Source organism: Lactuca virosa, chromosome 8 (genome assembly GCF_052849685.1).
Source record: "Lactuca virosa cultivar CGN04683 chromosome 8, Lactuca_virosa_CGN04683_v6, whole genome shotgun sequence".
NCBI lineage: Eukaryota > Viridiplantae > Streptophyta > Magnoliopsida > Asterales > Asteraceae > Lactuca > Lactuca virosa.
This window is the reverse complement of record NC_136433.1, coordinates 69,243,613-69,260,455: the sequence shown is the minus strand read 5'-3', so window position 1 is coordinate 69,260,455 and position 16,843 is coordinate 69,243,613. Positions and strand designations below refer to the sequence as shown.

Genomic DNA, 16,843 nt, shown 5'->3' with positions numbered 1-16,843 from the left:
ATATTTCACCTTCACCTTGGCGCAAGTCAGACACTTGCCCACGAAGGTAGCTATCTCTGCTTTCATGTTTGGCCACCAATAAAGCTTTTTGATAAAATACAATCAAATCTCTCTACAATCTTTGTTACACCCTCAATTAAAGCTTATGCATGTGTCACTTTCTAATGGATAAACTAACAGTCATAAATATAAATTAACATGTGTCACTTTCTAATGGATAAATTAACAGTCATAAATATATATATATATATATATATATATATATATATATATATATATATATATATATATATATAATCAAGATCAATAAAAAATTCATATTATGTTAAAAGTGTAGGACCCAATTAGAAAGTGACACATATTAACTTATTAATTAATAGATAAACTTGTCCCTATATGTTGAGTTAATTTTCGTATATATTTCAAAATTAAGGATTATAAACCCACATGTAAAATCTAACCCAAAAATCAAATCAATCATAAATCCAAATCAAATAAACCCACGATGATCGAAATCAAATAAACTCACGTTCTAATTCTTACGGTTATATATAAATATGCAGTCATCAATTAACATTGTTAGTAATGGGGGACAAAATGGCATCTCAAGTTCTATTCTTTATATTATTTGTTATGGAAATTTACCAATATCATATTTTCTCATATTATTAAAAAAAATCTAGAAACCCACTTTTCAAAAATGATGTACAACTATGTATCTTTTAAAATGGAACCATACACTTACGGTTTTCTATATCTAGTTATTATTATTTTTTTTTTCATTTTTAAAAATAAAAATAATTGTAATTTCATATAACTTTAAACAATACTACATTAACCGTCATTTATAAAACCATTTCTAAACTACGATGGAAAGTAAATATAGGGTAATTGATATATTGTGTAGGGACCATTCGTATAAATTATTCTAACTGTAATTGTAGTGATATATCATCTATTTATTGGTTTTAACATTACATTTTGTATTGATCTTTCCCCATATATATATATATATATATATATATATATATATATATATATATATATATATATATATATATATATATATATATAGAGAGAGAGAGAGAGAGAGAAAGAGAGAGAATCAAGATCAATAAAAAAATGCATAATAGGGTTACAAGTGTAGGAACAAATTAGAAAGTTACACATGTTAATTTATTGATTAATGGATAAACTTGTTCCTATAGTTTGAGTTAATTGTCGTATATAATCGAAAAATAAGGATTATAAACTCACATTCAAAATCTAACCCAAAATCAAATCAACCATAAATCCAAATCAAATAAACCCACGATCACCGAAATCAAATAAACCCACGTTCTAATTCTTAAGGTTATATATAAATATACAGTCATCTATTAACATTCTTAGCAATGGCGAACAAGATAACATCTCAAGTTCTATTCTTTATATTAACTGTTAAGGAAATATACCAATATCACATTTTCTCATATTATTAAAAAAAATCTAGAAACTCACTTTTCAAAAATGATGTACAACTATGTATCTTTTAAAATGGAACCTTACACTTACGGTTTTCTATATCTAGTTTTTTTTAATCATTTTAAAAAATCAAAAATAATTGTAATTTGATATAACGTTAAACAATACTACATTAACCGTCATTTATAAAACCATTTCTAAACTACGATGGAAAGTAAATATAGGGTAATTGATATATTGTGTAGGGACCATTCATATAATTTATTCTAAATGTAATTGTAGTGATTGGTCATCTATTTATTGGTTTTAATTGCTCTAATTAATTATGCATTTTCTATTGATCTTTCTCATATATATATATATATATATATATATATATATATATATATATATATATATATATATATATATATATATATATATATAGGGTTGAGATCGGTTGAGAACTTAAAGTTTCCCGAGAACCCGAAAACTAAAAGTGGAACGTTGGATCAAAAGTAATTCGTTAAGGACATGATCGTTATTTTACCAATCTCATTTAATGTTTAATTTTTTTTGTGTTATTTAATATATTAATATAAATGTCTAAAAATTAACAAAATAACTCAAAATTTCGGATTTATTTAAAAAAAAATAATTTTCGAATTTTCTAAAAAATGGAGATTTTTTAATTTTTTTCAAAAAACATGAATTTTTCAAAAAAAATGAAAAAAATATTTTTTAAAAAACTGCATCTTTTTTTCAAAAAAAACTGCATTTTTTTTTTCAGAAAAATTGCATTTTTTTCTAAAAAAAAAAAAAAAAGAACTGCGATTTTTATAAAAAAGTGCAATTTTTTTCAAAACTGCATTTTTTTAACAAAAAAATCAACGTTTTAGGTGCATATATGCATATTTTTTCAAATGCATATATGCATATTTCTTATACTATAATATTCGTAAGTAATTATAAAAAATCTCATTTTTATTAATCAATTTATAAACACAATACAAGTATTTTATTCGATACAAAATAAAATATAAAAAAACTACAAAGATTCACAGTGTTATCATTTCTTCATATCAAGATTTCCATATTTTCTTCAATTTATCAATTTTCACATCTTCAATATTTTCCACAAATTCTTCAAAATCTACAAGCAAATTAAAAAAAAATTGATTAATGCAAGAACACTCACAAAAATGCACATGTATATATCATGTAAGATTCACATGTGATTATATAATGTGATATTCACATGTGATTGTATCTTTTAAGATTCAAATGTAAAATTCACAAGAAAAAATTTAAAAATAATTAACGAAGAACACTCACACAAAATGCATGTGTGCATATAGACGTAATTCATATGTGATTCACTTGAGATTTATATATGAATCACATGTAATTCATATGTTATTCAATTGTGATTTACATGTGAATCACGTGTAATTGATATATGATTCACTTGTGATTTACATTTGAATTACATCTGATTGACATGTGAATCGCATATAATTCATATGTGATTCACTTGTGAATCATATGTAATTTATATGAGATTCACTTGTAATTTACATGTGAATCACAAATGAATTATATGTGAATTACATGTGATTTACATGTGAATCACATGTAAATCAAATGTATTTACATGTGAATCACATGTAATTCATATGTGATTCATTTGTGATTTACATGTGAATCACATGTAATTCAATTCATATGTGATTCACTTGTGATTTACATGTGAATCACAAGTGAATCATATGTGAATTACATGTGAATCACATATAATTCATATGTGAGTCACATGTAATTTACATGTGAATCACATGTAATTTACATGTGAATCACATGTAACTCATATGTGATTCCCTTGTGATTTACATGTGAATCACAAGTGAATCACATGTGATTTACATGTGAATCACATGTAATTCATATGTGAATTACATGTTATTTATATGTGAATCACATGTAATTCTTATGTGATTCACTTATGATCTACATGTGAATCACATGTAATTCATATGTGATTCACTTTGTCATTTACATGTGAATCATATGTGAATTACATGTTATTTACCCACCAGCTAATGCATATTTACCCACCAACTACAACCACCAAACTACCACCATCAAATATTCATATACATATATAATTCTCATCAAATAAAACATATATAATATAATAAAACCACCAACATACCTGGACAATCTCATTTAGGTCATCTTCTCTTTGCAACACCTCACAAGCTTTTGTCATAATGTTGATAAAATCCAAATCAAATTTCTCATAAAAAATGTACTGAAAGACAAGATTAATAGATTTCAAAACAAATCAAATATAAAATGTACAAGCAATTCTTGCCAAGTTATGATTCACAACAGAAACCTTACACTATCCCCATATCACGTGCTATTGTGCTATGCCAAACTCTACATTTAACATCTACCAAAATAGACACATTTGTATTACCAAGAAGATCGGTACTGATAAACTATAAAGCAAATAAAGGTTCATAAAATCATAAATTATTATAGGAAAACTTATGTGATAATTTCTGACTTTTGGCTTATTTTACCATCCAATTTGTATGTTTGTTTTCAATCTGGATTGAAAATGGATGCATGGACAAATTGCTAATGAAGTGAGTAACTTCAATGCAAAAAAGCAACAACAGAAGGTGTAGAATCAAAACCATAAAGGATTTCCACCCCATAATACTTGAAAATTTCATACAACTGTTGGTAGTGGGGAAAGACCTCTGGGCCAAACAACAAAAGTGGCCTTCACAGAAAGGAACATGGTTGAACAGTGAAGAGGACCATCTATGGAGCCAATAAGCGATCCATAAGTGGGGGAGAGGGCAGAACCTTTTTTATTCTCCATTAAGTTGTTTGCAGCGGAAAGAAGCCTTTTATTTGCCTCAATGAAATGAAAATAAGTAAATTAAATAATGTGTTTGTTTAAACAATTCACACTCAAATTCTAAAAGCAATTAAAAAACATTACTAATGACGTGTGTCAACATATAACTTCAAAGAATTAACAAATCATATTCTTAAAATTTAAGAAATCAAATCCTAACAATTAACCTGTTTCATCTCCTTATAAGAAGGATTAATTAGTATGCACAAAAAAAAACGACTTCAGCACCAATTACATGGCTATAATATGCACAAAATCAAATGAATATGAACATGAAAGTTCAATAATAAGGCCTGCACAAATTTAACTTTACTAACAATACATATTGACTTTTATGGACGTGGTGCACATATTCACCAAAACAAGTAAAATTTTAACCCATCCATGTCAAGTACAAATTGCTAAAGCACAGTGATACACATAATAGGCTATAGCTTACAAAAGTGATAAAGCAATTAGATTTCACATGACATTAAATAAACCACACCTACAAAGTAAACCTAAATCCATATCATAAAATCCACCGCCAGAAATAAGAAGTTAATAAAAAAAGATTTCATCAAAATCTGGAATGAGAAGATTTGAGATGAAGATCAAGATCAATCAATTTCATTACAAAAGTAAAAGTAGAAAATTAACGATTAGGAAGAAAAAAGGATTCACCTCTGATCGAAAAGATATTGACCAGAACAGGATTAATGTTGATATGATTTATGAACTCCAGATTTAGATTGAGATCGATGAAGAAAATTTTATTTTTTGTTCTCTTCCGATAAACTGGATCGTGGAGGAGAGTTTGATTCCAGATCTACAGTGGCGACGTGAGTCAGTAGTAATCATGAAGGAAACGAGCGACTGGTTCATCGATTCGATCCTCAATATGACAATATTTTTGGCGGAAATCGAAGGTGGAGAGATCGCACGGGAGAGATTCATCGGAAGGAGGCGAATGAAGAAGTGGGGAGGCTGTTGTGAAGAACTTGAGAGATGAGAGAGAAAGCGAAAAGAAGACGTGTTTTTGTGTGTGTGGGTGTGAGTTTCTTTAATTTGTTAAATTAATTATTATGAATGATATTTTTAATTCCTAATATGCCCTTGTGGTTATTTATAAAATGTCTAAGATACCATTTAAACAAGTGATAATTACAATTACGCCACAATCAATCTAGACCATTAAAAATATTAATCTAACGTTCCACTTTTAGTTCTCGGGTTATCGGGAAACTATAGGTTCTTAAATAATCCTTCCTCTCTCTCTCTCTCTCTCTCTATATATATATATATATATATATATATATATATATATATATATATATATATATATATATATATATATATATATATATATAGGGCATGGGGAATATATGGCTGTTATGTACCTAATATTAGGTATAGAACCATAAATAACTACATAGTTTTAACAAAATAATATCAAATCTCTCTACAATCTTTGTTACACTCTCAATTAAAGCTTATGCTAGGCTTCGTATATGTTTTTTTATGGAGTTTTATAACTTTAATTTTGCTACACAAATGTGTATAAGAATATTATTCCAACTAACTGTATGTCTCATATGTCTCCATATTGAAATTTAATATAAAAAACTATAATGAAAGACTGAAAGTTTATATTAAAAACCCTAATAAACATATTCCCATAACCCATAAAAACCCATGCAAGTATATAGAGGATAGGATCGGAGGAAGTTATGAAACCAACTAAAGGATTAATAAACAAAAAAATAACACATTCGACATACATTGATGTTGGCGATGAATCATGAAATCAGAAGTAATATGAGTTCAAAGCATTAGGAGGAAGCTAATAATGAAAGAAAATTATGTTCTTTAATCAAAATTAAGTAAATTTTGATGGTTCTATACCTAATATTACATACATGACTACCATATATTCACTTTTCCTATATATATATATATATATATATATATATATATATATATATATATATATATATATATTCCATAAGAGTATTAGGTATTATTATTCATTTATCTTCTCGGCAACGCTACTTTTAATATTATTATAATATGTATCTATTTATCTTAAAATAAAATAGAACCATATCTAGTTCACATATAGCATACAATATATACATATTGACAAATAGTACCATAAAATAGATTGTAACAACATGTTAATATGTGTATGAATATGGGAAATGTTTTTTGTATATTGATAAATGAACAAAAACTTAAATTTTAGTAAAGTATAAACTTGTTATATTAATATAAAATAACATAAAATGATAATATAGATGTTGTTCTTTCAATTATTCCTATACAAATTTTCTAAGATTCTACTATGTAATTTTCACAATAATGACCATAACATCAATATTCAAATATTCTTCTATCAAATCTTTTCTATCCACCAAAGATCACTCGGAAATTTCTTCAAATTCTTTTTGGTCTTCAAACATCATCTAAAAAGCATATTCACTTGCAATCAATTATGAATAATAATAAAAAAAACATATCTACAATTGACTAAAATTTGAACAGAGAAACACTATGTATCATTGAATCAATATTGTATTAGCCTTCTAGAAATCTCTTTTTCCTTTAGCCTAATATTTTTGTTAATCTCCTTTTTGGAGTCTCACGATGTGAGACATAAGGTCTCACAACGTGAGTGTGGCTTAATAACCACAAAACCTAATTTTTGGGTATTTAAGAGAATGAGAGGCTAGGGTTACCCATCCTTAGCCTCTCTCACCCTCTAAGCCTCTGGAAACCCTAGTTTTCATGTTACCTTGAGTTATTGAGTATTTTGATTGTGGAAAGGAAGGAAAAGGAGAGAAGAAGAAGTATCTTGGGAAGGAAGTTGCTTGGGATCATCATAATCATCATCAACTCTCATCTAGGTTGGACCATTATAAGCATCAAGACTCAAACTTTATTGCATTTCATGGCTAGATCTAGATTTTTGGTCCATTTTCTTATGTTTTGACTAGGTTTGAGTGTTTTAAGTCCATAAAGTTAGCAACTTTATGGATTCAAATGGTCTCTTAAGTCTTATATCTTTTAGATCTGGGATTTGGTGGAGTAATAGAGCTTGCATGGGGACTTTAGGCCATATTTGCACATTTTAGCCTTAAATGGGGAAGGGACATGCATGGTGCATGAATGTCCATAAAGCAAGCATTTTTATGGACCATTAGGATCCCTTTTAGCTTCTGGAGGAAGTGAAATTAAGGGTTGAATGGATTAAGAACGTTGAAAAGTCGACTTTCCTTTCAGACTATTCTCACGATGTGAGAGATAAGGTCTCACGATGTGATACATAAGGTCTCACGACGTGAGAATGAGTCATCGTCCACACTAAGTCGTCTGAGTTAGGAGTGAGTCACGAATTTGGATTGGACACGTCTCACAGCGTGAGGCTTTGTTTTTGGGTTTTTGGTCCTTAACAGGCCACTAGACTTTGGGCCTTACCATGTTTGGTCCCATTTGGAGCCTTGTGTGTCATTCAAGGATTTGGGCCTTCTTGGATTAGGCCCATGATGAGTTTTGGGCCCATTTAGGAAGATGGGCCACGTTTGGGCTTTTTGGTGTTAATGGGTTGGGCCTTAGATTTGGATCAAGTAAGGAAGAGGGTAAAAGGGTCTTTTACCCTAAATATTGGGCAAGTAACTTAGATTATTGATTATGGGTTGAGATCCAATTATTAATTGGATATTTATTTGATGATGTTAGCGCAGGGATTTTCCGGACCAACAGACTGAGACTTTATCTGAGTGATTCTACAGCTTCAGTGAGTTTCCTCACTACGTTTGGCGGGTCGAAGGCACCAATGTCGGCCTATGGTTTATTATAGGATGCTAGTTGTCTATGTGACTATGCATGTATGTTCTCTGATATGCATACCAGGCAGCGCCCGAAGCCGGGCGGGGCCCGATGATTATGTTGAATGCGATATATCTTGGTGATACCTGCATGCATTTATATGTTAGATTGTATGCGGGGCCCGTATGCAAGTTACGGTGAGCCCCATTATACTCATTGGGCGAGGCCCATTATGCGAGTTAAGACGAGGCCCGTTATACTCATTGGACGAGGACCGTTATGCGAGTTAGGGCGAGACCTGTTATACTCATTGGGCGGGGCCCGTTATGCGAGTTAGGGCGAGGCCCGTTATACTCATTGGGCGAGGCCCGTTATTTGTATGGTATGTGGTATTCTAGGGAACTCGCTAAGCCTTGTGCTTACGATTTTCAGTTTATGTTTCAGGTACTTCTGGTTCGAAGGGGAAGAGCTCGAGATTATTACAATGCACACACCACCTCGTTCCGCATTTTTATATTACTCTGATGTACTTGGATGTCACTAATACACTTTGATTCACCATGGTTTTTATAATGATGTTTTGGATAATGGTTTTATTAATTTATGAATCGAAATTTTTAGTCTCGAATTTTTGGGATGTTTCAGCGGTATTTCCAAAAACTGCTTGACCTTCCTTTACATCATATCCAAATACAAAGTGTTATTTATTTTTATTGATTGACTAAAAGACCAACAAAATCGCAACAAACCCCTATTTATAGATATACTAATCTCGCTTTTCGAATCACTGAAGTGGATGCCACTAGTATTAATCATTCCTTGTTTTAACGAGTAACAGTTGAAGGGAGGGTATTATATTATTATTATTATTATTATTATTATAGAGGGTGTTTGGATATCAATATTGTCAACTTCTTAAGCCCTTAATGATTTTGTGTTTTTGTCGACCAAAATTTTCTAATAATTTTATAAAATGCCAAAAAGGAAAATATTTTTGGAAATTTTCAAGTTTTTCAAGGAGAAAATGAAAAATATTTATGTATTTTTGAAGAAATTTTAAGAAATAAAATGCATGCAATTGTAAAATAGAATAGAAATTAAAATCTTTTTCGGATTTTTTTAAAATAGAAAACAGAAACAAACATATTTTTGGAAGATTTTTGATATTTTTGAACAATAAAAGAAAATCTTTTTTGGATTTTTGAAAATAAAAATAAAACTTAATACTAAATATAGAAAAAGAAAATAAATTTGTATTTGGGACAATACGCAATACAAAACACCTCCCTATGCTTAAATATGAGCATCGTCCTAGATGCTTGGAGATACGCAATACAAAACACCTCTAAACTGGATTTTGACCTTTTATGATAGCAATCATCCAACCGGATTTTTTGTTGCACCTGTTCAGTAAGGTGATCAACTTTTTCATCTTTGACAAGGTGGTTGAGTTGATGATCGGTTGGGTATCTTCCTTTTCGGGATGCGAATCCTTTAAATGGTCCGGTAGATTCATCGTTTTCGGCTCTTGTTGTTGGTCTTCCAGTGGAAGAAGTTTCTCAATGGCAGTGGGTAGTTCACCCTCTCTTTTGTCAACCTCCAGCACCTCCTCTGGCACTTCTTCAATTTCTACTTTTTCCTCAATAACCGCCTCCATTTTAGATTCTTCCTCATCTTCCTCATCTTCATAAAGCACTCTTTGGTCATCAAAATTGCTCTTATCTTTCAAAGGATTGGAACCCACATTATGCCATGGGTCCTCTTCAGTTTGTGATGATAATTTGCCTTGAGTTTCCAATATACTCATAGATTGAGTAAGTTGTGCAAGGTGTTGTTCTAAACTTTTGGGACTAGCTTGGGTTTCTTGTTGGAAGATTTGGGTAGAAGTAGCAATGATTTTCACAATGTCCCTCAAGGACATGCTAAGTGTTTCGTTTTGTTGAGAAGGGTAAGGATATGGTTGTTGGAACTGTAGAATTGGTTGGTTTTGGTCATTTCCCCAAGCTTCGTTTTGGTTTTGGTTTTGGTATGGGTTGTTTTCCCAAGCTTGGTTGTTGTCCCACCAATGATCATATTGAGGCTGATCATAACTCCATTGGTTTGGCCAATAGTAGCTTCCCATTTCTTGCTCTTGTTCCAATCTTCCTTGTAAATATTGACACATGTTGGCATGATGTCCATATAGAGTCCAATAATTACAAGGAAGAGATGTAGGCTGCACACTTTGGTTATTTGCAATCATCATAACTAACTGAGCTAGCTTAGAAAGTTGGTCTTTGGGTACTCGTCTGTAATTCAGCACACCTTTCCACCCGTAGAATGATGGTCAGAATGAGTGGACTATCCCTACATTGGAGGACATGATTCGGGTATGTGTGCTGGATTTTGGCGGGAGTTAGGATACGTATCTCCCTTTGGTGGAGTTTTTGTATAACAACAATTATCATGCCATCATTGATCGACCTCCTTTTAAGATGCTCTATGGGAGGAAATGTCGGACCCCAATTTGTTGGGGCGATGTAGGCCAATAGGTTATAGGTAGTACGGAGGTGGTGCTCCGGACTACCGAGTTGATTCAGCAGGTGTCCTGCATGCTTCAGACCGCGTAGAGTCGACATAAGAGTTATGCTGATAGACGTCGATCAGATATGGGATTTCAGGTTGGGGATATGGTACTCCTGAAGGTATTACCTTGGAAAGGTGTTATCTGGTTCAGGAAGCGGGGCAAGTTGGGCCCCCGGTATATTGGTCCTATCATGGTTATTTCCCGGGTGGGCAGGGTTGCATATCGATTGGATCTACCATAGGAATTGAGTCAGATTCACAGTGCTTTTCACGTATCTCAGCTGTAGAAGTGTTTGGTTGATGATTCCGCAGTGGTTCATTTGGAGGACATTCAGGTGGATGAGCGCCTGAACTACATAGAGAGATTGATTGCTATCCTCGACAGGAAGACGAAGACTCTGCGAAAAAAGATGGTGACCTTAGTGAAGGTGCAATGGAAGCACTGCAAGGGTTCAAAATGGACGTAGGATCCTGAGGACGAGATGAGGGAACATTATCTGGAGTTATTGCCAACAACAGACTTCGAGGACGAAGTCTCGAAGTCTGATTCAAGTGGGGGAGAATTGTAACACCTGGTTTTCAGGTATCTTTCAGTTTGGCCTTGAATTATAAAAACTTTGCATTTTTGGTCCTTATTACGCTAAGCATAACTTGGAGTACGCATGGCGTACTCCCTTTAAGTTGGACGTGTGGTTTTTGTGGTACGTTGGGCGTACCTGGTGTATGCTGGGCGTACTCGCTCAGACCACAAACCCTAATTTTTAGTGTTTGGCCCTATTTAAGCATCATTATGGACCTTGAGGCTCCCCCTCATCATCTCTTATCCCAAGAACTTATCCCACGAAACCCTAGACATCTTTGGTGTGTTCTTGAGCTTCTATTGAAGTTTTGGTGTTCTTTTGTGCATTTGAAGAAGAAGAGACTTGGTGGTGGTGCATTGTTGGAGTTGGAGCTTCAAGATCCAGAGCTATCTTCTTCATTGCAAGCTTCTGGAGGTATAAAGTTCTTACTTTGATGGTTCCTTTGTTAAGATCTCGTTTGTGGGTAGATTTAGGAGCTTTTTGGTCCCATGACCTTGGTTCTTGGGAGTATGGGGTACTCCAGAGCTTTAGGGTGGCATTTCTTATTAGATCTGAGGTCCTTGAAGTATAAAAATCGAATCTTGGTGGTTATGGTTCAACCATGCGTGAGTTGTTGGCCTTTTTAAGGAGTTTTGGACCTAGGGTTTGGTATTGGGTCCTTTTGAGTCATGGAAGTTAGTAAAGTTGCCAACTTTACAGATTAAGACCTTATTTAGAAGTAGATCTGAGGTTTGGACGTCAAGGTCTTAAGGGATTAAGCCTTTAGAATGAGAAAAGGATCTCTTGCCAGTACGTTGGGTGTACTTCTGAGTACGCTGCGGGTATTGGGTTTGAGTCCCGTAATTTGATCGTCGAAGAGTACGTCAGACGTACTCTGGTGGTATGCAGGGCGTACTCACCAGTTGGGCTTTTAGGCCTTTGGACTAGTTTGGGCCATTATAAGGCCTTAGGTCTTTATGGATTTGGATTTCTGGGCCTTGGGCCATTTTGGGGTTTTGGGTCGTCATTATTTAGGCCCAGTAAGGGAAGGGTAAAATGGTCTTTTACCCTAGGATTCGGGGATTAAGGATTTAGACTCCCAGTTATGGTTTTTGGCCTAATTGTTAATTTGGTTTCATTTGTTTATGATTAGTGCGGGGATTCTCCGATTCAACAACCCGAGTGTTTATTTGTTTATCAGCGGATCGATGCGAGTTTGTTGACTATATACTGTAGGACATTGTGGTAGTGTGTGCTTGTTGTCTTTGTGACTCTTGTTGTATGCATGTATGCCTGATTACTATATGTATGTGGGGTGAAATAGATCCATATGGTTGAAAAATACCGATTGACTTGAAATAGACTCAGGGGTGAAATAGAACCGGTACAGCCTTGAGCTGACATTTGAGTTGAAATAGACTCAGAGTGAAATAGACCCGGGGGTGAAATAAACCCGGTATAGCCTTGAGTTGACTTGTATGTATGATATGCAGTATTTTGGGGAACTCACTAAGCTTTGTGTTTACGGTTTTCAGTTTATGTTTCAGGTACTTACGGTTCGAAGGGGAGGAGCTTGGGTTGATCGCATTGCACACACCATGTTTTCCGCATGATTGACTCTGACGTATTCTTAGATATTTGATGATGTACTTTGATTTTCTATGACTAGTTTTTATGAACTAGTGTTGGGTGGTTCTTTATTAATATACAAATGAAATTTTTGGTTATAAATTTTGGGAGGTTATATTAAGGAAAAGTATAGTTTAGTTATTTTGGGTTTTTTTTCATAATTCTTTAGTCATTTTGACAGTTTTAGTCTCTCCTCAATTTTTTTAAAGTTTTGCCACAAAACTTTTAATACTTTGCCACTTTTGGTCCCTCCTCACCTTTTTACACTTTGTCACTTTTGGTCCCTCCTCAACTTTTTACCACATTAGTTTGTGGAGTTGGTCCCTCAGCTTCAATATTCTCTACTGCTAACTACAAAGGGTTTAAGAGTTTCCCACTTTTGGTCACTGTCATTTACCAAATGTGACACCTCAAGTTTTTGTCACATGAGTTTGTGGAGTTGCCCATTTTGGTCCCCCACCTTCGATATTCTACTATACAACCTTATTTTTCTCAGATAACAACACATATTTTTAATTACCAATGATAGCAACAAATATTAAATAAAATATTTGTAGCACTATGTAAGAACGTTTTTTTTATTATAGGTAAAAATAAACATTTCAAAGTACAATACCTTAATTTGAAAAAAAAAGTTTCAAAAAAAATAAAAATAAAATAAAATAACATCCCGGGGCGAAGCCCGACTGTTTTTTACTAGTTAGTCTAGAAGTTAAAAATTCATAAACGAAATCTCGGTTGAAGCATAGACATCACCTTTATTACCGTGAAACAATTGTTATACCTCTTTCATATTAACTAAGATGGATAATTTTTTTTAACAAATATGGTGTAATTTATTCAGCAAAACAAAATAACATGTTCTATTATTATAAACAAAAACCAACATCGATAAAAAAAATAAATAACTAAAAACACAAAAGGGCTTAATCTTAGCTAGTTGTATACTTGTATACATGTACTTAGCCTAAATAAAATCCAAAAAAAATATATCAAAACCAACATCACAAAAACTTAGTAAATTATGGCGAATATGACATATCGCAGTCATTTATCGGGTTTAGCCACGGTTTTGCAGATTGGACATTCGTTTTTGTAGAGTAGCCATTGTTTTATGCAATCTACGTGATGGTAATGCCCGCATTCAAGTTTTCCCAAATCTTCATCTCCTTTACACTCCTCCTGAAATTCACAAATTATTTATTTTGACATTTACACATCATTTGTTACACAGGGCATAATAGAACATGACATTATTGTATTAAGTTTGTTATATAACTTTTTATGTTGTCCAAAAATAATAAAATACAGTATCAAAAATAACCCTAAAAAACTTGTTGAGTTCCATTAGCTCAAATCCAAGTACCATGTAACAATAAGTATTTTGAGATGAACTTACTTGACATATGCTACATTTAGAGTCTTTGACTTTGGAATTAAAGTCAAAGGACTTAAGGAAGGATTTCTTAGGTCTTCTTAAACAGTCGAGTATTTCTTCTTCTTGCAAACCACCACCAACGTACCCGATTCTGTCACTCAATTCCACCAATTCCTGCACAAAAATGCCGAATCAGTTTGATTTTTCATGGAGTCAAAGCTTGAATGAAGGAAATACCTCGTATGACATGATATCTGCGTTGATCCTCCATGCTCCAAACCGATCGCTTCCTTCTAATCTCCCATCCAACAATGGATTAAGTTCCAACATCACAATCTGCAAATTTTGTAGCTTATGTTACTCATCGATTATAACGCTCGTTTTACCAGATCTAGATTGCAACTCGATTAAATGCCATCGTTTACAGTAACAGAGCTTTTAGCATAGTTTTCAGTAATGAAATGAGAATCAAACCTCAGATATTCCCCCAGGAGAACGACGTTGGAGACGAGTATATTGCCTCGAATCAGATACATTTGATCTTATGAAAGCTGTAGCATCGACTTCTGTAGTGCTCCATGGCGGCTGAAGATCCGCCGCTTGCCTTGTGGCACGAGAACGCTATCAACATGGTAATATTTTTGTTATTGTTCATCGTCTCCATGCTTAATCGTGTTTTTTCGATATTATTTATGGACTTCTCACACAAAAATTCGTTCCATTTTCAGTAAAATTTGACCTGTGTTTGACTATGGCGGATTTAAGAAGCTTCGAAAGAACTTTAAGAGCATATGATATGATACCTGTCGGTGATTTCGTCTATGCGCATCAGCACTTGTACTCTGTGCAACATCATATGTAAATCCAATCCCGGGAGGAGTACAGCAAACATCCGGAACAATAACCACCATATTTTCCTGGCGTGATCCACCGTTTCTTCTCTGTTTCTTCTTCCTCCTCCTCCTCCTTCTCGTATTTTCCGGCAGGATTCGCCCTGGAGGATGCACAGCCACCGCCGGTGAGGAACACCGACCACATCCCAGACTCAAAAATCCAAACAGGTTTTTCCTGGGAGGAAGACGTTCCCTGGATTCAGTAACATGAGTTGAATTAGGGGTTGCAGAGTGTGATTTGATTCTTGGTTTCCTGTGTCTTCCATGTTCAGGAGTTACAGTAGTGGCCATTGATTTTAGAGCTGAATGAGGAGAATTTTCATGGATTTGGGTGGAATTGATGCTTTGTGGAAATGACAACTAATTGTGTGGGACTATGGGCAGCTTGCAGGTGCGTTTGTCTTCACCCTTGTTCTGTTTTCTTTGGTGATTTTCTTTGAGGTTTTTGCAATATAAACAAAATACTTATGAGTATTTTCAAGATGCAAATTCAAATCCAACCTGTCCCACTACTATCGAATACCACAAAATCAAGATTTTATGGTAATTCTGTAATACAAAAGTACAATTGGACAGCATAATATTAACATAGTATGCAATCACAGCCTCACACTTGAAGTTTTATTAATATTTCATCAATTTATACATGCAATATTTCATAAGGTATCAAATTTATTGTCGAAATTAAGAGGTATAAATCGGTAAACAAATATTTTTCTACATTGTTTAATAAGTTGATAAAAAAATGACCACAATTGCATAAATATATGGTTAAAATTTTTATGAGTATCTTCAACTTTGATACAATACTAGTATATGATCACTTTTTTACTTGTTTATATCACATTGATTTTGGATATATATATATATATATATATATATATATATATATATATATATATATATATATATATATATTTAAGTTTAAGATGTAGTTGTGTTAAACTATATGCTATTTTTTGTTATTAAAAAACTTGGTTGGTATAATTGGATCATGATTAACCTTTTAAAAGAGTTGCTACTTTTGTAACGTCGACTTTTTACTATAGATAACAAAATTTTATTTTCAAATAGTTAATATTTTTTAAAGTTTTCATAAAAAATATATATATTATATTTATTCTTGTTTATTTTAAATGTATATAAAATCTCCTCATATACTTTATCATTTTTAATCGTAGGTCATATATTTGAAAAAAAAATATATTTAGTGGCATTAAGTCATTAACATCTAAATAGCTAAATAAACAATAATATAGTATGTGACGAGAACGTTCCTTTAATCTTTAATGTTTGTGTTTTTGATAACTACCTCATAATAAGATAAATTTTTATAAATATATTTATTTTATTTTGTATACTTAGTTAAATACATTAACTAATCAAAAAAACAATAACAATCTAGTATCTAACTATAACTAGAATATAAATTAAGATGTTAGCCTTTTAATTTATCTTCAACAAATTTTAGAAACATCACTTTTTTTTTGTAGACTGTTAACAAATATAGACCTTGGAATTTATCATATACGAATCATAAAACCAACTTATTTCATTTTATAAAATAGTGATAATACACTCATATGTCGTATTAAAAACCAATGAGTCATGATACATAAGTATTCAGTGATAA

At 32.6% G+C, this 16,843-nt stretch overlaps 1 protein-coding gene across 1 annotated transcript; it reads right to left on the bottom strand.

The window, feature by feature from the left end:
* Positions 1–13,827: 13,827 nt before the first annotated feature.
* On the bottom strand, positions 13,828–15,667 carry LOC145134586 (uncharacterized). The gene is made up of 5 exons (XM_079069425.1): positions 15,121–15,667; positions 14,792–14,938; positions 14,555–14,653; positions 14,339–14,491; positions 13,828–14,121 (listed from the first exon to the last, which is right to left on the bottom strand). The coding sequence occupies exons 1-5, from the start codon at positions 15,499–15,501 to the stop codon at positions 13,987–13,989; spliced, it is 915 nt and encodes a 304-aa protein (XP_078925551.1). The 5' UTR covers positions 15,502–15,667; the 3' UTR covers positions 13,828–13,986.
* Between the last annotated feature and the right edge of the window lie 1,176 nt (positions 15,668–16,843).

Excerpts from the sequence above, each read along its gene's own strand:
- LOC145134586 (XM_079069425.1), bottom strand. The coding sequence starts at position 15,501 with ATGGCCACTACTGTAACTCCTGAACATGGAAGACACAGGAAACCAAGA. Across the intron at positions 14,939-15,120 it reads ATAGACGAAATCACCGACAG|CGTTCTCGTGCCACAAGGCA; the intron begins GTATCATATCAT and ends CCATGTTGATAG. Across the intron at positions 14,654-14,791 it reads CTCCTGGGGGAATATCTGAG|ATTGTGATGTTGGAACTTAA; the intron begins GTTTGATTCTCA and ends CAAAATTTGCAG.